The sequence below is a fragment of the Labrus bergylta genome, chromosome 6, assembly GCF_963930695.1.
Source record: "Labrus bergylta chromosome 6, fLabBer1.1, whole genome shotgun sequence".
Taxonomy (NCBI): domain Eukaryota; kingdom Metazoa; phylum Chordata; class Actinopteri; order Labriformes; family Labridae; genus Labrus; species Labrus bergylta.
Window position 1 is genome coordinate 10,554,389 of NC_089200.1, and position 25,552 is coordinate 10,579,940.

Consider the following 25,552-nt stretch of genomic DNA (forward strand, 5'->3'; position numbering starts at 1 on the left):
TTTTTTTATCTGTTATGTGCGGGGATGGGGGGCATTTTATTAGATAGGACAATGGATAGGAAATCAGGAGAGAGAGAGAGAGGAGAGAGAGAGAGAGAGAGAGAGAGAGAGAGAGAGAGATATTTGGGAATGACATGCGGGAAAGGAGCCACAGCTCGGACCTAAACCCCAAACGCTTAGAGGACTGCAGCTGGTGTGCGGTGTGACCTAACCACTAGGCCATCAGCACCCCTCATAAGTTATGTGCACTAATTATTAAAAGCCATTTCTATGTTTGGAATAATAACTTGTTCAGTCAATTTAATGAACGGGGGCAATTGTAAGAATGAGAATACACCATTTTAACCCACTGTTTCTAAAATAATACAAACATATAGGCCTATCCAGTTAAACCATATCTCTGCTGTTTTATATGCCTATATAATATCAGATTTGTTTTCTTTGTATTTGTTTTCAATTCTTTAAGTATTCAGGTAGGGTAGGCCTATTACATGAATTCAAAGCTAAGTCTGGCCTGTGTCTGACTGTTTCTGAATCCAAGTAACTATTCTGGTGGTAACTATGATGATGATGAAGATATAGCCAGGTTAACAGAATACTAAGGGTGGAAGCAATATGTCTACGAACAATTAAAACAACAAACTGATAAACTATGTAGTGAGAAAGTAAATATGTGAATCCCATATCTTACCTCCATAGTGATACGGCCGCAGTCCCACTAGATGGCATTAGAAGACGAGTTACAGCTACGATGACCTTTCTTACGGTCAAAAAGCAAAGTTGCACAATGATTGGTGGACAACTTTCGTTGTTTACATTTACAGGATAATATGTTATCAAAAAATTATCAAATGTATTTTTAGTTTAAAATAAAGATCATGAGATGTGTGTACGTTAAAGACAAAGTAAACAAAGTGTAACTGCAGTTTATGTTGCATTCACTGACTCATTTAAGCTCGTACTTCGAGGCTTCTGTGGTCGTGAAAAAAAGAAAGTTACCGCGCATTCAGTATCATGTTTTTTTAAACGAACTCAAGAAAATTGTCTCTGTTTTATGGCGCATAACAATAAATACTAACAGAAAAAATAATATAAAGCGAGTAAGAAACAAAGGGGAATTGCAACAGCCAAGAAAATGATGGTAAAATTATAATAAACGAAACTGTTGCCTTACTTTTTTCAGTAACATATAACATATAAATAGAAATTCCTCTTCCTTCCGTAATTATATTTGTACTGTCTCTTAGATTTGGGAGTCACAAAATAGTCAAAACATCTCGTTTGACGTGATCCATTCAGATGTTTTACAGTCAGCAGATAAAACAGGTTGTATCCAATCTACAGACCCACTGATCACAACTGATTTAAAATCGACCTATTTTGTCTACAAAGAAAACTCTCAAACACTCACTTATCTATACGTATGAATATAAAGAGTTCATCGCCATCTCTCTTACTTCCCAAATCAGGCTGATGAAACTCTTACTTCACAATTACAATGTGTGTTTTAAGTTCCGAGCTTTTGGTAGTGCTTGAAGGCGTCATAATTCATATCCAATGAGACCCCGCCCTGGCCACCGTGTACTGCTGACCGTCACTCTCATCTGTCTACACTGGCAGCGGTCGCGCCTACTCGCGCTAGCTTCCATGGCGACCAACTAAAAGAGCATTTTCTCATGTCAACCAGCCGGTTAGCTCACGTAAGAGAGCTAATGGGCATATTACGAAACGGGATAATGTAGCGGGATAACTCTTCGGACGAAACACACAGTACATTGAGAATGCTGAGCTTACGTGGAGCCGCTGACGAGAAACCAGCCTGTAACTAGAGCGAGCTAAACGAGCTAGCGCAGGCTAGCTTTCACCTGCAGGCTGTTTTTGCTAACTAAATAGCGAGCTAACAGGATGGAAAGTGTGAAGGAAAACGGATCTGGGGGGGTTTCAACTTCATCAACGCCACTTGATTCCGGCGGTGACAGTGTGTGTATGAAGCCAGGAGGATTAGCGCCTCAGTCTGCGGGGAAAAGACCCTCAATCGGGGAGGATGACGGCGGGGGAGCCGAGGCGAAACTCTTCGGGAAGGGACTGGCAGCCACCTCCCTGCTCCAGATTGCTATCAGGAACGGGATCTATCAAAACCAAGTTGCCAACGCTATCGGCGGGGCGGCCAAAAATATGAACATGCCCTCCGTGAAGACAGCCAACATTTACAGCCTGACATCCGTCAACAGCAACACTTCTGTCAACTCTTTGCTGAGCAAGAGGCGGCATAGACACAAGAGGAATCTCTCTCTCGGGGCTCCGCCGACCAGCAGTTTAACCGGCGTGTCCCCCGCAGAGGCAGCCAGCCCTGCTCCCTCAGCCTCGCCTCTGAGCACACTTAGCCTGGACAGGAGGACTTTTCTACGGCAGAAGCAGTCCAAGCAGCTTCAGGCCTCCGATAAGACATGGGTGAGATCGGACCTGCGGCGGGGCTGCATCCATGTACACGACTGGCTCACGCCCTCTTACCCGCGGCCGGTGCTGTGCACGGTGGACACCACTGCTCGAGATGTGGCCAGTAAGCTGGAGGGGAGCAAAGCTGGGGCCGTGTTAAGAATTTACTACAAAACTGCTGCTTTATTGGACTTAAACGATAATTGTAAAGATAGTAATGGACAGACGGATGAGAGTGAAAGTCTCAGTGACAGCGTGGATATCAAAACCTCCAAATCTGACGAGAATGATGACCCAAAGCAGTATTTTCCTGATGCTAAACTGTCCTCTAACTTGTTGGATGATAAAACCGCCAGTAACTCTTCATCTGAAATCTACCTGAATGACATTGAGATGGATTTGAGCCTGAGTGTGGCAGATTGCTATGGAGTCTACTCTGGTTCAGACATGGAGAGCAGCACCTGCGAGGACTTCAGCCCAGGTGGCCCCAGAAGCACAGAGCTCCGGGACTCGCTCAGTGAAGGGCTGGGTCAGGGTACAGACTCCTCCGCATTGAGCCCAAACTGTGACAGTGCCACAGAGGGACCTGACCCGTTTGAGAGCTCCTCAGATGAGGTGGAGCTCACCTCTTCTCCATCACATTCAGCTGACAACTCTGCTGCAGACAAGCAACCAGACCTGTCCTCCACAGACCCCAGCAGTGCTTCCAGTCAAGTCCCAACTACACTGGATGACACAGAAGCTGCAGGAGCTGGTGATTGCAACGACACCCCTAAATTAATCAAACCTCCCTCTAAATGCGCCAGCAGCTCTCAGACTCGGCCCCTGACCAGCCAAGCATCTGTCCAGCCTGACCCGGAGATCCCTGGGGTGAGCAGAGGATGGCCCGAGCCCATCAATACCAGTCCTACCCCGGCTCTCTACGTCCAGCTGCACGGTGGAGCAGTGAGGCGGCTGGGGGATGATGAGAGGCCTCTGCAGATATTAAACGAGTACCTCACTAACCTGGGGTTTGAAGACCAATGGAGGGTGCAGGCGGAGGGGATGAATCCTGAAATCGGCTGCCTCATACGCTTCTACTTTGGTGAGTGTTTAAATTGTTAAAACGTATATTCATTAAATCATTTTTTTGCAGGTGAATGAGAATTTATTTCAGAGCCAATCTAAAATGGGAATTTTTAAAGTAGATATTGATTTCAGAGGGAAACATTCACAACTTGCTGATGTTGGGGCGGATGTATAGTACATTAAAGTTTTGAGCTGCAGTGATTAAAATTAGGACTTTTGAGTGTAGATTTCACAACACAATGACTATGGAACGCAGAGAGATGAAACAATTTGATAGGGGATCGATAGAAAAAGTGTTCGACTTTGGATATCTTTACTCCTCAGATGGATAAAACTGCTTACTCATTTGCCCACCCCAGTTGAACCTCACCTTAGCTTTCAGAGAGCCACCAGCTGCTAGTTACCTCATGCCTCTTTAGTTTTACTCACTCATTGTTCATCCATTCTCAGTGTACCGTGAGTGCTGTCATTGTGTTTGTTCAGTCGGACTGTTAAACGAGCGTGTTCAGTTGTCCTGGTGGGACAATACTCGGCCTGTAAACACACCCACACCCTCTGTGTGCAGGCCTGTAGGGAGACACATCTGGAGGTAACAGGTGTGATCTTTCGGCACACCGCTCCCACAAAACGATGGATTCTGTTTTTTCTTCCTCTGCTCTTGTTGTTGTTGTTGTTGTTATTGATAAATATCCTGTGTGGCTGACATGCAGGGTAAGAGGGTGGATAACCAGCCATGATCTCTTATGGGATTAACACAACTGGATATTGTTATTGACCTTGTTTTTAACACCATCTTCAAAGGCGGCTGGGATAAATAGTCCTGGTGTGATAACAGAGGAATAAACAGAAAACAGCTTTACTAAAACGTATATATATTTTTTGATTTACCTCTGGTTTAGGGTCTCTCTGTTATACGGCTGTTACTAAGTTATTTGCATTACTTATCTGAATCCTTCATGCATTTGTGTTGTTGATTATTCTGTGTATTACTTTGGTTGACAGTCTTTAAGATGTTTGGTCAATTGAATATTAGTAAATGTATAAAATGATTGATGAGCGTATCCCAAAACCTCTGATGTTTTAATGAAATGTCTTCTTTTGTCTACAACCTCAGTGACTTAACTGTACTGTCATAGAGGAGTAAAGAAACCAGAAACCAGCTAAAATCACAGAATTATGACTTCTTTTTCTTAAAAAAGAACTTATAGATTTTCAAAATAGTTAACAATTATTTTTATAGCTGACAACAATTCCATTTATTGTTGCAGCTCTTCTTTAGTTCCAACCAAAAATGAAGTTTAAAACATACTTTTACTCCACATTCCATTCATAGAGAGACACTTCATACGTATCCTCTACTCTGAAATGTTACACAGAGCATTCAGTAAAAATTCCCCCACTCCCAGTCCCTATCCCTTCCACTCTTGGCTCCGACAGTGACATAACAGATAAACAAAGGGTGATTTAGAGTTCGGCCGCTGAAGGCAGGGGCCCTTCCAGCTACTGCCGACAAACACACATGACCATGAAACAAGCCGCAAGAGGCTGGTGTGACAGGAGAGTGGAAGTACTGCTGGCATGACAGGGACAATTATCAAGAGGACTTGATGTGATGAAGTTATGATATGACTTTAGAAATTCATGATCAGAAGAATTCCCCCCCCCCCCCCGATTAGTTTTTATGATAGGGTCTGGCAGCAACATGAGATAGGGTCATAGGGATACATTGAGGGGCCTCACTGGCTGCAAGCTTCCCACAGCTGCAAGTGCCAAGTGTTGAACATCACTTGATGATCACTGGGTGTCAGTAACATTCTTCTCACACAGAAATTCCAGAAACTTAGATCTGGTTGGATATTTAGTCTCGGACACAGGGCTTGGCTGATGTCACCAAAAATGCAGTCATATCAGTGTCACTTACCGGAACGCATTAAGTCTTATTTTTTGAAAGATTAAAGATTGACGCTTGGACATCAGCAAATCAAGAGAAAAAGAAGCTAAGCTAATATTAGCGTTAGTTGGCCAAGCCTACTTGTGTGTAAGTTAACTTACAACTCATCACAGAAGGAATTATTCACCTGACAAAGGAAAACCTTTTATTTCTTCCCTACATGGCCAAGTGTTCTCCTTTGTCTTTTTACTCTCACACACACACACACACTAACACACACTCTCTCTCTCTCTCTCTCTCTCTCTCTCTCTCTCTCTCTCTCTCTCTCTCTCTCTCTCTCTCTCTCTATCTATCGCTCTCTCTGTGCTGACAGTAAGAGAAAGTGACCTTAGTGGAACTCAGATTTCACCTCCTCAGTGTTTTGGATCTGCTCGAGACAGACGCAGAACCGCAGTACCCAGAGGTCACTCACAAGGTTAAATACTCGGTCATGAAATGCATCTGATACCCGTTGCCAACAATCACTAAATACTTGCATAAATTGCTTCATGGATACCTGCATAAATATCTGCAGGCTGTGTTATTTTGCCAAGCGTATTATTGCTGCCTTAGATTTAGCTGAAATCCAAAATACAGCCTGAAGCAACTAATAAAAGAGAGATGGAAAACTGGATGTCAGCGAGTCTGTGCACATGGGGCTTCAAGATACCAGAAAAGTAAAGTCATTGCACGAACAGGAAATGGCTAGTGGTCGCTTGATGAGAGACAGGATGTGTCCCATTCAGAGAAACAGACGGAAGGAAAGGGCATGTATGTGTCGTGTATATATTAACGTGCTAGATCTCGCCTGCAACGCCCAGGGAAGGGTAGACCTTCACAATGCACACATTCCACATTGTTGTTCAGTTTAAATGTGAGTGTGTTTGAAAACGTCACTCGTACGATAAGTTTCCGTCACATGTAAAAACTTCACGTATTGACTTAGTTTAGATCATGATGACACATGATCGTGCGGATAACCACAAGCTCTAAGTTAAGCATGAATTGTTCCCCTTCAGTGGCTCCAGTCATATCTATATTTGTGTTTAGTTGCATCATCAGTGTCTGCACTCTGAGGACTCCTTGTTCCTGTTTGAACGGAGAGTACAAAACTTTAGAGAGGAAACGTTATGTGGGAAGACTTTTCAGCCACAGAAATGCTCTGAAATTATGAATGGCAGTCACCCAAAGTGCGCTCATGAATATATGTTCAGGAAACTGTATTGAGATGTCTTCCTTTGAAGATTTTTCTCTTTTTATGAGTAAAAAAAAAAAGGGTTAAACCAGGGTTTATGTTATGTTAAAGGACTTCCTTCAATTCTGCATGACTTTAGTAGACTTTTTTTTGACACTACTGAAGAATCAGAACCTGAATTTTGGTCACATTTCTTGAAAACCTTTAGTTGAGTGACGTTAGCATCCCTCAGAAAGTGCATGCTTTTGAATCATTCGCTGCACATTCTTTAGCTGCATTATTGTACACAGAGCAATGCAGGAGCAGCTTTGTGACAGGCTATAAACTTCTGCACAAACTGAGTGGCCTCTCGTATTAGCTCAGCTTGTTTTTGGGATTCATTCTGTTTTTTGTAAACCACGTTTTATGAGCCAATTTATCCGTGAAGTTCTCCTTCTCTCCAAAACAAACTGACCTGCTTATTAAACCAGGTAACAAAGATTTCACAAATTTTTTTTTTTACAACCCAAGACATCCAATTCTAATTTCCAACCAGCACCAGAAGAAAGTCAGATTGAGTTGACGTGAGAACTCAGCAGGATATTATCAGGAGAACTCACCTCAAGCGAGTGGGAGGGGGTGGTGACGTTAATTCCTTGCGATCGGTGCACGACCATAGACTGCCTGCATGTAACCGCTACGATCTCTGCACAAAATTAAACTGCTGCATATTGACTGTTCTCCTGTATGTTCTTCTCCACTCTTTTGTTGATATTGTGATTCTGTTGAACTACACATAGCATTGATATGAAGGCAAATATTTTGATAATGGGATTGTATAGTGGACTCCGTTGCTTCGTCCGCTACTTCCATTGTTTATTGCTCTCTCCAACCTCTCCCGTCCAACATGGATAGTCTCCTGCTGTAAGGTGCATGTGTGAACAACCGGATCAGGAGGATTTTAGGGGCAGTCCTCCTGAAATTCTAATTTTCACGAGTGCCTATGTGAAAACAGCTATAGTAACCCACTGATGATCTTTGCACACATTACAGGTAAAACATAAGACTCATTTAGGCTGACACAAGAATTTAGTGATGCCCAGAACTGAAAAAAAGATCCAAATGCCAAACACCAAATTTTGATATTTGGATACAGCGTCTGTATTTTTTTTTTTACCCAAAATTCTTCCTCTTAAAATGGAAGAATCATAAACTCACACAGACAGCTAAATGGCAGCTGTGCTTAAAGGAAACTTATAGCGCCAATAGTTTTTTTTTTTTTTTTTTTTTTAAATGTGGAACTATTTGAACAAATGAAAGCTTTCAAAGACTTTAAATTTGCATTCAAGCAAGCTTTTTTTCTAAATAACTAAAGATTCAGTGCTGCAGACAGATTTTAGTTCAAACTAAAATCGTTCAGACACCTGTTGAGCTTCAGTATCCAGCTTTGTTCAGGAGCACCTTAGTCCCAGTGAAATGTAATGTCTAAGTGAAGTTGTGTGTGAGTCACTGAAGGAGGCGGCAGAGAGGATCAAGGTGCTGGTGTTTAAAGACATTACATAACAAGCTAATCTGATTTCAGGCCTCTCTGTGGCTCAGACTCTTCATCTGTGTGCCGCGCTCTTGGGTCTCTGGTGTGGGTGTGTGTGCGTGTGCGTGTGCGTGTGTGTGTGTGTTTTCTCCCTAGAGCAGGCAACAAAACACACAGACTGGTAAATACAGTTTTATTGAGGGAATAATGATATAAACCTCAGGTTAAAGCTGATTAATCAGGGTTGAAACACACAGTGTTATGCAGGGGAACTCCACCTCTGCTGTGTCTGGCCCTTCCTCTACTCTGCCCTGTGGCTGTAACTGAACCATGGCTGCTTTTTGTGTTAGCAAGGGGTTAATGTAACAAATCACAGCTGAGTGACTGCTCAGTCTCTGAGCCCACGGGTTATTAGCTTCAATTCACTTATATAACTGCACCGCTCTCTGTCACTCTCACTGTCTGAAAGAGAAAAACCCAGCATGGAAGAGCTGATTCAAAAAAAGTCCCAGACAGCTAAAAATAACTTGCTCCATTGTGCAAAAAAAACATGCGCCATAATGAAAAATAAAGCCAGTGTGCATAATGATCATCAGCTGGCTCACATAACACGCTCCTTTTATTTCTCTCTAGGTAAGCCTCGGAGTGTGGGCGGTTCTGAGCGTGTGCAGCTCTCTGGGGTGTTCAACGTGCGGAAAGGGAAGCTGGCGCTGCCGGTGAACCGGTGGTCGAAGCGTCAGGTCACTCTGAGTGGAACCTGCCTCATTGTCTCATCGGTGAAACACGCCCACACCGGCAAGATGCACATCCTCCCTCTCATCGGAGGAAAGGTATTCCCGGCTTAGTATTCCTCCTCATGGTTTCCACTTTTGGTGCAAAACATTTCTGATTTGAAGTGAAGTTCACGGCTTCTTTAAGCCTCCTTTGCAATCCCACAATATTGGTTATATTGTGAACACTCAGCATAAATCGAGCAATCCTGGAATTTCACCCATGCGCCTACCTTTAAAAAAAATACATGCTTTATGACACACTCAAAGGTTACAGGTGACGGATGACATCTTTTTGAAGCCTTAGCCAATGAGTAGGCCTGATATATGTTTAAGACTAAAGATGTTCTTTGGTGCAGGTGGAGGAAGTAAAGAGACACAGCCACTGTCTGGCTCTCAGCTCGGCTGGTCCTCAGAGTCAGACCTACTACATCAGCTACGACTCGTACACAGAGCACCTGCGCTGGCACCGGACCGCCTCAAAGGTATTTAAAGGGTTCTATGTGTGTCCACATTAACTCTCTTTGCTTCTCCAACTACTACTTTAACACATCTTTACTGCCTTTTTGACTGCTCACTGTGATGTCCTGCCCGCCCCCTCTCTCCTTCTCAGATTGCATCCCAGAGGGTGAACTCAGTCGACCTGTCGTTCTGCAGCCTGGAGGAGCTGCCCACTCAGCTCTTCTACAGCCAGGACCTCACACACCTCAATCTCAAAAACAACTTCATCTCCCTGCACAAAGGTGTTCCAGCACTCACCAGGTGAGTTCCTGCACCAACTACAATCACGCAGAGTGTACTGCCATCCAGTGTGTTTAAACAAGGCCACATGAGGAGCTGACGGATGAGAGGCTCTATTTTTCTCTTTGTTATCCTCTCTATTTTGGATGTGGAACATCCCCCTCGGTAGTTTTTACTGTCTTGGGGAGCTACCATATGGTGTAAAGAGGAAGCAGCTTAGATCAAATTGCAGATGGCGTGTGTGTGGACAGCCCCGTGGTTTTGATGATTAAAAGAGAGCTACACTGGTGATGACAGATTTGACATGCTGCTGCCCGACTTCTGGGACAGAAATGTTTGTTCTTGTTACCCAGATCAACTTGTCCAATTGTTTGCTGACGTCAAAGCCTTATGTAGCAATGTCATTGTGTGTCAGTCACTTCCATTTGCCCCATCATAATGTTTACTACAAGGGTAACATCTCATACGACACATTGCTTCAATCACACAAACATAAGGCTGGCAATTTTTCGACATGATTCTCATTTCCAGCGTCATAAGGGTGGCCATCTGTTAAAAAAATGTGCACTGACCTTTAACTTTTAAGCTTGTGTGTGAAGCGTATTTAAGGCAGCTTCCCTAATAATGTATCTTCTTACCACTCCGAGAGCACAGGCCCATTTTATGACTTGTAGTAACATGCCATGCTGTTGTTTGAATGACAACTTCCTGCGTAAGGAGGAATTCACTGAGTGCCACTGAGAGTATGAAGGAATTCATCAGAGTTAAGATAGAAAGGTTTTTATTTGTCACATGCTCATACAGATTTGTGGTGAAATGTAAGGACTGCAAGGCAATATATATATATAGAAAGTTGTAAAGGCTATTTAAGTGTAAAGTGCACATCTTAGATGTAGGTACCTTAGGGTGTTTTTTTGCATTTTTAGTTCCTTTTTGTCTTCTATTGGATAGGAGAACTGAAGAGAGACAGGAAATGCTGGGATAAGAGAGTAGGGGATGACATGCAGGAAAGGGCTGAGGTCAAATTTAAACCCAAGGCCACTGCGACAAGGACTATGGCCTCTGTGCACGAGGCTTATGACATAACTGCTAGGTTATCAGCACTTCCTCTAAGTTTTTGGAAAGTAGAACTAGTGCACTTTTTCCCAAAGGCTGTATAAGAAGGAGCAACAAGGCCATTTCATGTACCATACACAACCGGTCTGAAACACACAATTGCGTAAATATCTTTGTTCATAGGCTGCTGTGACTTGTAGCGACTTGTCAGCAATCAGGTAGCCTCGCCCTAAAGCCTACCCTAAATTGTCATCAACTGGATTATAAACCAGAAATCAGTAATAAACCGATATTGTCCCAGGATCATACAAACAAACTAAGCAAACTAATAAAGACTCTTAACCAGTCTCAGTTTAATGTTAACTGAGGTTATAAATAAACTTAGAGTAGGGTGATATGTGCATCTGATTTTCCTGCTATCAGACTTATTGCATAGACTTTCATACAACTTAAATTCTTGTTAAGACCATAGACTCAGACTGTATAAACATGGACGAAGTGACCTGTTGGTTTCTGAAGGGCTGTTTTGGAAGCTTATTCAAGGCAGTTGCCATATTGGAAACTCTTATCAAACTTTCAGTCAACCTAACAACAGGCAAATAGCTAGAGCTAAGGCGGGCCTTACACCTTTTGAAAACAGCTACGATGCGGCTCCACTGGTGTACTGTATACAAAGAATATGATGTAGCTGCCTCCTGACCATCAACTGTTTTTAGTGCCAATGCATGCCAATAACCACAGCAGTCTTTGAGTGAGAATGAGTTTCTGCCCTGGATCATCATTCAACAAAATAAATTGTGGGGAGCAGTTAATCTTCAAACCAAATGTATTAGATAGACCTTCTTCAGTTTGAATCCAGAAACTTCTCACCTTTCACTTCCCCCCTTTGTTGATGTCATCACATTGGGAACAGTTTGGAGAAGACATCATGATTAGACTCAAAAACCTTTACCTTACATCAATATTTGGGGTGGCGGTATCTCAGTCCGTAGGGACTTGGGTTGGGAACCGGAGGGTCACTGGTTCAAGTCCCAATGTGGACCAAAATATGGAAGTTGGTCTGGTAGCTGGAGAGGTGCCCTTGAGCAAGGCACAGAACCCCCAACTGCGCTCCCTTTGTAGTAGTGCGTAGCAGCCCCACTCTGACATCTCTCCACTAAAGCATGTCCACAGGTCCTGTTTGTGCATGTGTGTGCGTCGGGCCTATGTGTGTAAGAAGCATGTCTCTCTAAAGTATGTCAAATTCATAACAAAATTGTCCCTCTCCATGTTGGCTCCTTCGACACCGCTTCATGTCCAGAGAACATGATGTTACAGTCCAACTATAACTTGATGGAATAAACTCATTCATACAATTCCATACACAGCCATTGTTCCTCTGTAAACACTCACTTCCCTGCTGGTGCTTTGAGGAATGTGTTTTCCCCTCCTTGTCCCTGTGACTTTCCTTCGGAAGGACGCTGGTCCGGCTCGGCCTTTCACGCTGAACCCTCAGTAAACTGGATTACGTTAGGAAAAGCCAAGGCAGGGCACACACACACATACACACACACACAAACAGACAACAAAAGAAAAACACACACACAAGCTCATACCTGGTCCACATGCTCTTTTGTTATTGAAAAACATTTAGTTGTGTAAACATTTAGCTTTAAATAGCATGTGTACTCAAAGTTTTCTGGCCATGTGTCCTTCAGACCTTGTTGTTGAATTTTAATATTATCCATATACATACATTCCTCTGTCAGTACATCTTCAGCCCGTTCTTATCAACGTGATGTCTCAGGAAAGTCTGGAGGCAATAGTTTTAAACTTTGCACAAAGATCCGCTGGGATTACTGGAAGAAATTACTTGATTATGCTGGTCAAGGTTGAAGCTTACTGGTATTTATCAAAAAGCATTTCTTACTCAAAAGGTAATAAGTTTACTCTCCCCCGCAATCTTGTGTAGTGTTTCACAAACGCTTGCAAGAAAAAGCTTTAGATTTTGAACAAACCGTAACTTGGACTCCAGGATGGACTGATTGGATTTGGTGGTTAAAATGGAAAGGTCACGGTGATCGCTATTCGGCAACATCCAGGGACTGTTAGAAGATGTGGTTTGTTATAGGTCCAATATGAACGCCTTCTGTGATTGATGAATGGACATCTCACCAACCTGTTCATTCTGCTGTTGATTTATTCAACCTTTATTAATACTCAAAAGATCATTGAGGGGCAACCCTCATTTACAATGACATCGAGTCATGACAGAAATAATCAAAAAGAAAAACAGGGGACAGATAATACAAGACTGCTAAAATCAGTCTACAAAAGTCTCAAATGTACTACGATAATTAAGCGAGTCCAAAACTGAAATAAATAAACACACTTATGGAAAACAGTTACAAACAGAGGTTGGGAGGCTTAAAATCAGGTTTCTAAAATGCCCAAAAGGTAAAAGTTAATTTCCCTCAAGAAGATGCTTTATGTTGTTCCAAGAGTCCGGTGATGAATAAGAAAAAGCTGATTTTCCCAGTTCCGATCTGACTCAAGGAACATTCAACAGTAATCGCCTTGAGGAACGTGTCTGGTAATGCCCAGTCGAAAGATGGATAAGTTCTGTCAGGTATGACGGTAATTTTTCTGTGAGAGCTTTATAAATAAAAGGATGCCAGTGCATATCATGACATTCTGTTAGAGATGACCATCCAACCTTGTTGTACAAGATACAATGATGTGTATCATAGGGGTCACCTGTAATAAATCTTAATACAGAGTGGTAGACAGAGTCGAGACGTTTAAGCGTTGTGTCAGGTGCATGCCTATAAATAATATCACCATAGTCCAAGACTGACATTAAAACAGACTCCACAACCCTCTTCCTACAGAACATTGGAAAAACTATTTTATTTCTGTAGAAATAACCCATTTTTTGCCTGCGTCTTCCTATATAGATTATTATGTGGAAGTTAAATGTCAGTCTTTCATCAATCCACATGCCCAAATATTTATATTCTGTGACTCTCTCAATCAATAGCCCATTTCTGGCAACTATCTTGATATCGTTTTCGTTAGTTTCTGTAGCTCTCGAGAAAAGCATACATTTAGTTTTGTCAGCATTGAGGACTAATCGCAGGTCATTTAGGGTATCCTGCAGTGCATTAAAAGACTGCTGCAAATTTGTGGCTGCAAGATGTACCGAGTCAGCCGTACAATATAGAACTGTATCATCAGCATAAAGATGGGCATCACAGTTTGATAGAGATGAGACAATATTGTTTATGTACATAGTAAATAAAACCGGGCCTAAAATTGAACCTTATGGAACATCTTTTGTTACTGTTAAAAGATCGGAACAGTAGCTTCCTAGTTTTACAGATTGTTGTCTATCAGAGATAATTCCTGAACCAATTACATGCATTTTCACTGAAACCAATATTACACAGCCTTTGCAGGAGTAGGGCATGATTCACATAATCAAATGCCTTAGTTAAATCAACAAAGAGTGCCATCCCTTGATGAAGGGTACACTCACTTTTTACTCACTTTAACTTTACTGATCTTGATCTTGATTTGATCTTATCACAATCACATGCTCGGCAGAGTAGCTGTGTTGGGTTTTGTGCCATGTGGCTGCACGTTTTTGTAGTTATTTATACTTTATAACATGTTTAATATAATCCCCATTCAGCCATAGTTACACTGTCATTCTATGGGAAACGCTGATGAATTGAAATTCCTTCTTGACTAATAATGAGGCATACAGCCAGGAAGTGAAGCCTCAGTTCAATTGATCGTAATAGTCTGACTGGATATGTGTCTGAAAGATTAATATCTTTGTCCCTGTTGTCTGCCTTTTTCCCCTCTCTCTCTCCCCCCGGATGTTTCCCTGTTTCTTCCTCTCTCTAGGTTTTGTAAACTGAGAAGCCTCAGTCTGTCAAATAACACCCTGTCAGAGTTTCCTCTGGCCTTGTGCGACATCTCCTCGCTAACGGAGCTTAACCTGTCTGGAAACCGACTCTCGTCTCTCCCCGCAGACGTCGGATCCATGCACAAGTAAGTGGTCTGCCAGAAAATGAGCGAGGCACCTACCTCTCAGTGCTGCAGACATTAATGATAGCAGTGATTTTAATTCACCTGGTATCTGCCTGGGAGAAGAATGTCTCCTCTGTGACCTCTTGCACTTGTTGTCATTGTGGTTCCATCAGTGCAGATTAATTCCTCTCTGTATTAAGTGGACAACTGGCTGTGCACCAGACTCTGCTCCTGACAGTGCAGATGGTTTGTTCAGGTGATAAGAGTGCAGAGTCATGCTGCTGCCTCTGCATGAAAGGGAGTTTGGGGACAAGCGCTGTGCTCTATTGTATCCACCAGCACGAGTGTGCCAACACACTAGCTCTTGCATATAGTCGTATGTATGAAAACTGTTTTTGAAAATAAAAATTTCAATGGTTAAACTAAGCTGTGGTACTTCAGGAATGTCTGTTCAACTCGAATGTTGGATATTTGAAAAATATTTTAAATATAATTCCGGATTCTGTCTGAGATTAAATTCCCTCCATGTGTTGTTGTATCAGCCTGCAGACTCTCCTCCTGGACGGGAACTTTCTGAGTTCTCTGCCCGTCGAGCTGGGCTCTCTGGATGGCCTGACCTACCTCGGCTTGTCCTTCAACTGTTTCTACTGCGTCCCCCCCGTCCTGGAGAAGCTTAAAAGCATGGAGAGACTCTGTCTGGCAGGAAACCAGCTCTCTGTCCTGGATGTAGCCGGACTGCAGTGGCTGCCTGCTCGTCACATAGATCTCAGGTAAATGTATCCACAAGGGTCTACCACATATTTTAGACACAATACTGGAACAAAGATCATCTAAAATTCTTACTTTTTTAAGATGCTGCAGCTTCACTGTGCTCCATATTTCCCCGCTGGTGTGGCCTTTACGTCCACTGCTAGATATTTTCACTTCTATTTAAACTCTAATCATAAGCTATTTCATCCTCTTTCTAACCCCTGACCTAATGAGCATGTTTCTTTTTGTTCAGGCTGAATCGGCTTCAAAAGCTGACAGTGGGAGACTCGGAGCAGCTGGTCCACATCGTGCATCTGGACCTGAGGGACACCGGTCTGCAGGAGCTGGATGTCCGGTCTCTCTGCAGGCTGGAGCTCCTCCGCTGTGACAGAAACAACATCTCTCTCCTCAGAGTCAGCGGCCACGCCCTCAAGAGCCTACACGCTGCACACAACGGTACAGACACTTATAATACAAGTTAAACCGATAATATCTGAAGCGCCAAAGACGATAACAGACTCTTGTATGATGTGTTTGCAGAGCTGACGGTGTTGGAGGCGCAGCCAGTGCCGGAGAATCTGACTGTTCTGGATTTGTCCTGGTATGAATACTCACCTCTCCTGCTTATTGTTTGGAAAAGAAGGAAATGTGCCTGGTCTAACATGACTGTCTTTCCTTTACTGAAGGAACAAGCTGGGAAGTGTCCCTGACTGGGTGTGTGAGAGCAGCAGACTGGAAGTGTTGGACATCAACCATAATTCTGTCACAGATCTCCCTGTTCAGTAAGCATAACACAGACAAACACCTGCTGCATAGAAACATTTCACCAACAATCTGTGAAAATGATACAGCTAGTGTTCTGTATGAGGTTGGTATTTTTGTGTTCTTTTATGTGTCAACAGTTATTGCTCAAACCCAAAGAAAAACAGATTTATTCAAGATAAAGGTTTTTTTTTTTTTTTTTTTTTTTTTTTTTTTTAATTAAACACTTTGCCAGGGAAACTTCAGATACCATGTCAGAGAGTGAGGAAGGATGTCAGTGAACAGTTTTCATTAGCCATGATGAGTAGAGAAATCATCACTATTTTGAATCAATGTTACTAAACTAACAGGAATTTAAAAAATGACATTACCATGTCCACCGGCAGTGGTTGTTGTTTATCATGGGAACAGCAACCACCATGATCCTGAGCTACTGAGTGACATCAACAAGCTATAGCTGTATCCACTTAGGCACTCCTGCAAAGTTCTAGAGTATTTCAGGAGGACTGTCGCTGAAATCCTATCGATCTGGCAGAAAATACGAACTAAACTATGCAATAACATGCAGACACAAAGCCGGCAATCAGATGCTTCTCATTGTTTTGTTTACAATCCACAGCAGTCCCAATAGTTAACTGAGAAAAAGAGGGGAAAATATCTGAAAAACACAATAAACCAAGCAGTTGTTCCAAATCAGAGTTCCTTAGTTATTGATAATCCGTGAAAATAGGACAGATGAAAAAAGAAGACAGGTTGAATAAAAGTTTATTAGAAATCATTGTGAAGGTTATTACTCTCACATAGTTTCTGGAGGTTTCATATTTGAATGTCTGTTGTTTATAGTTCTCTGCAAACACAGTGCACAGGTACACAGGAGGATCAAAGTGCTGATAACTGTATCAACTCAGATGTATTATTATTCATATTGCATAAGCTTTCATGGGTACCTTTAGCAACACGCCCACACTCATGCACTGATACAGATTTTTACAGCAATGATGAAAACATGCACTGTGTCCGAACATCCAGTTAGATTTGTGAGGTCATCTAGTTCTTAGCAGTCATGGCTTTAGAGTTTATTCAACACAAGGTGGACCTGTTGAACCTCTGTGGAAAATGACGTCGCTGTAATATAAGTGTACACAAAGTACTGCTCTGTGTTCTCATCAGGGTAAAACAGAGTTACAGTAAACACAGACGGAGACTGAGCTGGCTCTGGTGTTTGTGTGTTTCAGGCTGCTGTCCAGCGGGAGCCTCAGAAAACTCCTGTCGGGCTGGAACGAAGTGTGTCGGCTGGCTGAGAGGATGGAGAGATCTCAGCTCGAAGTCCTGGACCTCCAACACAACCAACTGACCGAACTCCCACACAACCTTTTCATCAAAGCACAGAGGTGCACACAAAAACACAACATCCATCCTTTCCTTTCTCTCCAAATTTTGTTCTTTCTTCCCTTCTTTTCTGTCAGAGTTATTTTCTCTTACTTATTTCAAAGACTAAGTTTGTATCCTCTGTTGGGGTTTCCTGCAGCCTGCGGTACCTAAATGTGTCGGCCAATAAGCTGGAGAACCTCCCTGCAGCCAGTCTGTCAGAGGACAGCTCCAGCAGCCTGGAGGAGCTCTATGTAACCAACAACTGCCTGACGGACAAATGTGTCCCTCTGCTGACCGGACACGGACACCTCAGGGTGCTCCACCTCTCCTACAACCAGCTTCAGACCTTCACTGCCAGGTAACATACAGTTCTACACTTTAATGAGCTTACAAAGTAAGACATCAGTGTTTTGAAATGAAGTATGCATTATGGTATTCCTAAACCTGGACCCTATTTCTACAAAAATGGGGTCTTATTGAGTTATGGTACTAAAAAGTGTAAATGCTCCCATTTCTCACTAAATAACAGCTGTATGAAGATGCCTATGGGTGAACGCGGTTCGTCAGATAACATCCGTTGTGTGTGTTCTTGTTTTTTTGACAGGCTCAGATTGTTAGTCTGAGTGTCTGAAAACATTACAGAACGGATCCCTGCAGAGAGACGAGAGTAAAGCAAACCAGGAACAGCTGTTACAATCTCTCTCTCCACCAGACTTCATTGACAAAAATAGTTATTTTACAGTTTAACGCGGGAGTCCCTGGTCCAACCGTGCCTTTATTATTTATTTATTTTTAAGTTACTCCAACAATGGAGTCTAGTGGCTTTAAAGAGAGCCAGGTTAAATCTGCTGAGACTCTTATCTTATCAAAGTACAGCTGGCTGAAAATGGAGAAATTCCAAAACATATGCTGCCTTTAAGTCATTGGACCTCTTGGATGTCTATCTGTACTATTTTCAGTATACTTTGAAATGTAGAAAAAAGGTTGTAGCGAGTGCTGCACCTGGTCAAAAAAAATGTAGAGGAATCAGGTGCTCTTCAAGAACAGTGGACAGAAGTCACATAGCTTATAAGTAAACGACTGTCCTGATTACAAACAACGTTCATTGTGAAGAAAAGGCGATCTAAACTAAAAAGTGAGGCACTCTGATGCAGTGTAAAGATCCTGCTCAGAACAGGCCTGTCCTTGTTAATAAAGGATTTTTATACTGCACCAGAGTGCCTCAGACTTTCAACGTAGCCTGCCTTTCTTCACAATTACATTTATAATCAGGACAGACTTTTATTTATAAGCTATGATACTTAAAAATATGCTGGATTGAAGGAAAAAAAACATTAAAAACAGGAAGCTGATGTGTACGGTAAAGGCTCTTGGAGGTTTTTCAGATGAATTATTAAAAATGTAGTCTCCTAAAACATACCGAGGTTGACATCTGAAGCTTCAGCATCACCAAACTTTGTGTGAGTCCCTGTAGTTTTGTAGGCACATTAAAGATTGAGTTCTCTCTCATTCCTTTGCTTTCTTTGCCTGAGTCGTTCTTACTTAAAATATGTCACATTTCAGCAGTCTTGAATCTCATGTCTCGCTTCAGAATCAGGTTATGGTCACAAGAGAGATGAGTTTGATGAATGTGGTTCCCAAAAATAGAGCTTGTATGCCCACTGCTCTGCTCTAAGTGTACCTCCTCCTTCTCCTGCAGTAAACTGGCACGACTAGAGCAGCTGGAGGAGCTGGATCTGAGCGGCAACAGACTGAGAGCCGTGCCTACCACCATCCTCAGCTGCCAGCGCATGCACACGCTCTCTGCCCACTCCAACTGCATCAACGCCTTCCCCGAGGTTCTCCAGCTGCCTGAGATCAAGGTTAGTCTGACGTATGCAGGTCCCTTTTCACGCACATCAGTATCAGCTCTAGTCAGAGTTCAATTATTTTAAGGGAGAAAATCTGCATCATGTCATTCTACTCTGAATGGGAAAAAAACGTGCACCCTCCTGTCCCTTTTTTTTTTTTTTTTTTTATCTCTGTGTCTGTCTATCCCTGTACCTCGGTGTTCATCTTTATTGGGCTGGGTCAGAGTAGGAAATCCTTTGTAATCTCCTCGTAGCTCCCTAATCTCTGCTCCTCTCTGAACACAAATGACAGTCCCTCAGTCCTGTCGATTTTTAGTCTGTTTGAAAAATGAATACATTATTCCCTGAATGATTCTGAAGTTTGAAATGCTTATTGTTTGATGACCAAACCCCTTTTGGGATGTAAATCCTTTTTTTAAACAGTGCCTAAAAAGAGAATTAGAACGTTAAGGATCAAATATTTCAGTCAGCTATTAAATGAAGTAAGAGCTGTCACTGTCGTAACATTTAAGATATGAAGAAGCTGAGTAGGGTTCTATGGCACAACTTCACCAACTACCAAGGTGCTTGAAGAGGTCAAAAAGCTCCAGCAAGTATCAAGATCAACTTTATTAATAATTAGTCCGACACGTTTCAGGTTCTGGCCTTTATCAGGGTCATGCAAATTGTAACATTAAGATATCACATGCAGTATTTCTGAAAGAATAAGCATGTTGTTGATAAACCTGCTCCCTGCACTAGTTTTCCTGACACATTTCATACACAGGTCATTAAAGGCAGAATGTGCAACATTTTACACATAAATATATCAGAAATCCAGTCTATCCTGTGTAAATGTCTCTCTGAGTCATGACTGTCTACAATGAGGGAGAAGCTCGAGTCCCGTTGGCTGTGTTGTTGTCAGAGCCATGTTCACATGGACTGGGCAGCTGGCTCCTCCCCTTGTGTATAAAAGCTGTTTTAGTCAAGGACCAGAGAGAAGAAGAATAATATACTCACTGATTATTTGGATGTCAAGTAACTGTCTTTAGATCTCAGTTATTCTGTGTCAGTGTATGTGCAATATGAAGCTACGAGCTAGCAACACTAGCATGCTAACACAACAATGCAGGACACAGGTGATTGCAGCTCAAGCTAAGGACAATTTTGTCTGCTACTTGCGCTTAATGGTGCAGCAGAGAGTGGTTGGAGGTGTGTCTCTGGAGGAGAGGGGAGGATTGAGAATAGAGGAGTTGTGGCCAAACAGCAGTTTGTTTTGGTTTATGCTGGTGCTCAAGGGCGACATCTACTGGATCAACAAGTCGCACGTTCTTCCTTTTAAATGGTGAAGCTCATTTTGAAGTGCAACATTTTCAGCTGAAATAATCTGTTGGTGGAGGGTAAATTTATCTAAAAATTTTATTATTCATTATTATGCTGTTTAAAGTGTCACATAGTTCAAATTGTATGGAGGCTAGAATTCTCTTTGTAGCAGTGCGCTTATAAAGAAATCAGGCTGAAAAGCACCCAGAGATTTTGTCTCATGTGAACTGACCTCTGTCTCCGTCTGTCTTTTTCTTAATCTTTCGCTTCCTCAGTGTGTCGACCTGAGCTGCAACGAGCTGACCGAGGTCACTCTGCCTGAGGCTCTTCCTCCCAAGCTTCAGGAGCTGGACCTCACAGGAAACCCTCGCCTGAACCTGGACCACAAGAGCCTGGAGCTCCTCAAGTACGAGTCCTGAAAGATGCTGCAATAGTGGTGATCTAACTGGGGATGTGTTTGACCTACAAAACCAACCGTCTGATCTATTTATATTTTTCCTCTCTCTGCAGTAATATCAGATGTTTCAGGGTGGATCCGTCACCCTCAGCTCCGTGTGTGAGTGAGAGCCACGGGTCCCCTGCAGTCTGGAGCCACGGCTACACCGAGGCCTCTGGAGTCAAAAACAAGTCAGTCCTCACCACACACTGCCTGTTTCTAGTCCTCTATTCACCTGACTACGTTATTTTATTGTCTGTAAGAACACATTGAAAAGACCGAGCTGGTTCTTTAGTTCCTCTCAGAACCATGAGTACAAAGTGCTCTCAGAATAAACACTAAACTACAGGGCTGCCCGCTCAGAGCTGAAGAATCAGGGATGTTTCTACATGTCTCTGGACAGAATAATAATACATCTCTAACCTGTCCTTGTTGTTGTTGTTCTCAGGCTGTGTGTGGCTGCTCTGGCACTGGACAGCTTCTGTGGGATTCGTGAGGCTCTGTACGGAGTCTTTGACGGAGACAGGAACGTAGAGGTGCCTTACCTGCTGCAGTGCACCATGGGAGATGTGCTAGCGGAGGAGCTCCACAGGGGTCAGAGAACGGAAGACTACATGACCAACACTTTTCTCACCATGCAAAGGTAAAAAAACACACACACCTACACGTTATGTGAGTCTCTAAGAAGTGAATACATCACAGCTGAGCTCTCCAGACTGAGATCAGACCTTCTTTAAGCCAGTGTCTCTGTGTGTCTCCTGCAGAAAGCTGGGCACAGCAGGCCAGCGGATGGGCGGCTCTGCTGCTTTGTGTCACATCAGACACGACCCGGTGGCTCCCGGCGAGCACGGCGGCTGCTTCACCCTGAAAGCTGCTAATGTCGGCAGGTGCCATGCGGTTTTGTGCCGCGATGGCAAAGCGGTTCAACTCTCCACCACGCACACTGTGAAAGAGGAGCCGGAGTATCAGAGGGTCCGACAGCACAACGCCATCATCACCGAGGTAAATGGAGAGCTTGCTCACTCATATTCATGTGAAGTTTGGAGGTAGTTTTTGTGAGCACTGAAGCAGAAGTTAGTTGATCAAAAGAAAGTAAAGAAGTCAGGCAGCCAACCCTGAAGCATGTCTTGCTTTATTTCACTCAAATGGAACCAAAATCTTCCTCATGACCATCTTTCTGTTTGAAGGAACACTTTCAAATAAGGATTGAGACAATAAAGTTGTTTGTAAAATGTAAAAAAAAAAAAATCAGCCTTGAAGTAAGCAGATTGTCACAAGACACAAATAAAATCTAAACTCTTTCTGGAGCTGTTGCTGTCGCCCCCTGCTGGACGTTAGAAATATTAGAAGTTTATGACACCCCTGCATTGGCTTCATATTTGAAAATAAGAGGCTCTGTCCGCTTTTCATACACAGTCTATGTCGGTTACCACAAACCAGTGGACATTTAAGATTTCCTTGGATGTTCTGTCACTTGTCTAGTTGCAGCCTTGATATGTATGTTTGTAGTTTTTCCTAAAAAACGACACAATGTTCTCTTCCTCTGCAGGACAACAAAGTCAGCGGTGTGACCGACTCCACCAGGATCATGGGTTTCTCCTTCCTGTGCCCGTCTGTGACACCCAGACCCCATGTCTCCACGGTAACCCTAACGCCACAGGACGAGTTCTTTCTCCTGGGAAGCCGAGGATTATGGGAGATGTTGTCTCCCAGTGAGGCGGTGGAGGCGGTCAGGAATGTTCCAGACGCTCTGGCTGCTGCTAAGAAGCTGGTGACTCTGGCTCAGAGTTACGGCTGCTCCGACAGCCTCAGCGCTGTGGTCGTCCAGCTCAGCATCACAGAGGACTGCTGCTGTTTCTGCGAGCCCCCTCCTCCGCCCCCCAGCCCCGGCCTGGGCGCGCACACCAGCACACATCCATACTCTGGGGGTAGTGATGGAGGCATACCGCTGCCTCCCGCCTCCTCCGGAACAGTGAGTGAGCTAAGCAGCGAGTTCAGCACGTCCGAGATGAGCAGCGAGGTGGGATCCACGGCGTCTTCAGAGGAGCCGCCGCCTCAGACCGAGCCCCTGACATCTCACTTGAACCTGCCAGGGGGGCGAGCGGGTGTGCGAAGGCCGACCTGTGGAGGAGGAAACTTCCAGAGACAGTTCTCTGGGGCTCTTTCTGACAATGGCGTTGACAGCGAGGACGAGGAGCCAATTGCCGGCGTTTTCTCTAATGGCAGCCGTGTAGAGGTGGAAGCTGACGTCCACTGTCTGCGCCGCCAAGACATCCCAGCACCCCAAACGCACACTCAACCCTGCACACACACCCCACCAGCTGCTGCCATGCATCATGAGCCCTCACCTCTTCCCTTCCCCTCCCAGTCCCCGTCCCCCTCCCCAGTCCCCCCTTCCTCGCCATGCCTGGGCAGGGAGGTTCTGTCAGGGAGTCTGGGCCGCCGCGCTCGAGCTAACGGCTCCGTCGCCTGCCAAGCAAGAAATCAGGACCTCATAGAGGAGGCAGGCGATGCCCCTGTCAGAAAACAGGGGGGCTACTTTAACGCTCCTGCTCAGCCGGACCCTGACGACCAGCTCATCATCCCGCCAGAGCTGGAGGAGGAAGTCCGGCAGATCATCCAGCAGCAGCAGCAGCAGCAGCAGCAGCAGCAGCAGCAGGAACAGATTCAAACACACAACCAGCAAGCACACGGCTACCAGAAACCTGCAGACTACTTCATCACACCGCTCTAAAGTCTGCCCCCGCCTCCTTTACCACCACAGCTGCTCATCCAGGGATCAGATTTCACTGATTTTCAGGGTGGGACGACTGTGGAATAAGACTGTTTAGACTGCTTCCTCCAAATAACCTCAGAGTATTCTGAACATGCTTCTGGACCAGAGACTGTTTTGTTATTTCCTTTGTTTTCTACTGTTCACTCTATGCCCCTCGAAACGCAATGCAATTTTTTATTACCCTTTATGTTGATCAAATCATCACGTTTCAGATTTTTACCATATCTTTAATTTTTGCAAAGCACTTTGAATGCTTTTTATTAGACGTATGAGATTAATTTTATGTTAAACGGTACTTTAAGATATTCTGTTTTTGTGTTGTAGCAGAAGTTTGTCGTGGCTGACAGCCTTACAGTTGTCTGAGTTAGTTAAGACTGTTACACTAACTCCTAGGAGTTTAATACTTTAAAGTGACCTAGTCACTGAAACGTACTAATGTTCTCTGAGAGAAAAGACGATTATTTCACAAGGCTGATATTCCAGGTTTGTGTTTTCCGGGGTTGTGCAGAGTTCAGAGTGGTGCTGCAGTGGTGAGATGATGCTGAACGGTCGGGGAGGTCGTACACTTGTTACCAGCTCAATGAATGTTCTCAGATCAGTGTTACAGATTCGCACAAGAGAACTACTTTTGCTATATAATAAATGAAAGTTTCCAGATAAGCACAACATGTCGACTGTTTGTTCTTTGGTTAGGGGGGGGGGGATACGCCTCAGCTTACAGCCTACAAAAGTGATGAAAAAGGAAAGTTTCTCATGTCTTGTATCAAGCGATTCAGGTTCTTTCATCATTGATGTTGTTTAGTTTAATCTTTAAGAGTTAAAGATATGTGCTGCTAAAACTTCTACAAACAGGTTGGAGGTCAGTGGACTTCAGTCTGTGTGTCTCAAGACATTTGAAACATAAGACAAACGGCAGCATTAAGATCGAGGGACCAGAGCAAACTGGCTGGTTTTTCTTTTTTTACAAGGACGCCATTAACTTTTTTAATCTATTGAAACTGCTCAAGTCCAATAACTCACATTGTCTTTAACCATTTCATGCATCATGTCACTGAGTGTGTGCAGATATTTGGAACCCAATCAGAAGTTTTTACCATATAATTCTAATTCCTAAAAAGCTAAAGTTTGGACTCTTCACATTCGATTATTCAGTGAGCATCTCTCTCGTTTGAGGATTGACATCCTCAGTTCAAAGTGGCAGAAGGAAGAGGAGAGAATGTCAACAAGAATTAAATATTGAATTTTTTATTTTCTGCAAACCAGAGATCTAAAAAGATCCCTCTTACGATTCAAATGTTAAAAAGAATCTGCACACCTGAGTGTATGACAGGTGCATCAGAGGAGGGTAAAACTGAAAGACAATGAGACAGGCTCGGGCACACTCCTGCTCTACTAACCCTGTGATGTCCAGGTTAGTGGACATCATGCTCCACTTGGTTTATTCTGCCTTTTGGGCCTGCTCTTATAACCCACCCTTGTTTTTTTATTTTCAGTGAAATTTGTGACATCGGAGTGTTTTTCAGAATCCTCATTACATACTCGGCAGATTTGACTTCTTTCTTAGATACTAACGGTCTATGTG

General features: G+C 43.4%; 1 protein-coding gene across 1 annotated transcript; it reads left to right on the forward strand.

Annotated features, from left to right (window-relative positions):
- Positions 1–1,586: 1,586 nt before the first annotated feature.
- Positions 1,587–24,636, forward strand: LOC110000608 (PH domain leucine-rich repeat-containing protein phosphatase 1). Its single transcript, XM_020655939.3, has 17 exons — positions 1,587–3,520; positions 8,773–8,969; positions 9,269–9,394; positions 9,523–9,671; positions 14,598–14,744; positions 15,266–15,493; positions 15,727–15,929; positions 16,014–16,074; positions 16,160–16,255; positions 17,471–17,626; positions 17,764–17,964; positions 19,306–19,468; positions 21,034–21,164; positions 21,269–21,385; positions 21,643–21,837; positions 21,959–22,196; positions 22,744–24,636. The coding sequence occupies exons 1-17, from the start codon at positions 1,906–1,908 to the stop codon at positions 23,926–23,928; spliced, it is 5,208 nt and encodes a 1,735-aa protein (XP_020511595.2). The 5' UTR covers positions 1,587–1,905; the 3' UTR covers positions 23,929–24,636.
- Positions 24,637–25,552: the final 916 nt, after the last annotated feature.

What these genes read in the sequence shown, in the direction of transcription:
- LOC110000608 (XM_020655939.3), top strand. Translation starts at nt 1,906, where the DNA reads ATGGAAAGTGTGAAGGAAAACGGATCTGGGGGGGTTTCAACTTCATCA. An exon ending in TCCCTCTCATCGGAGGAAAG is followed by an intron (nt 8,970 to 9,268) that starts GTATTCCCGGCT and finishes TCTTTGGTGCAG; the next exon opens with GTGGAGGAAGTAAAGAGACA. An exon ending in ACAACGCCATCATCACCGAG is followed by an intron (nt 22,197 to 22,743) that starts GTAAATGGAGAG and finishes CTTCCTCTGCAG; the next exon opens with GACAACAAAGTCAGCGGTGT.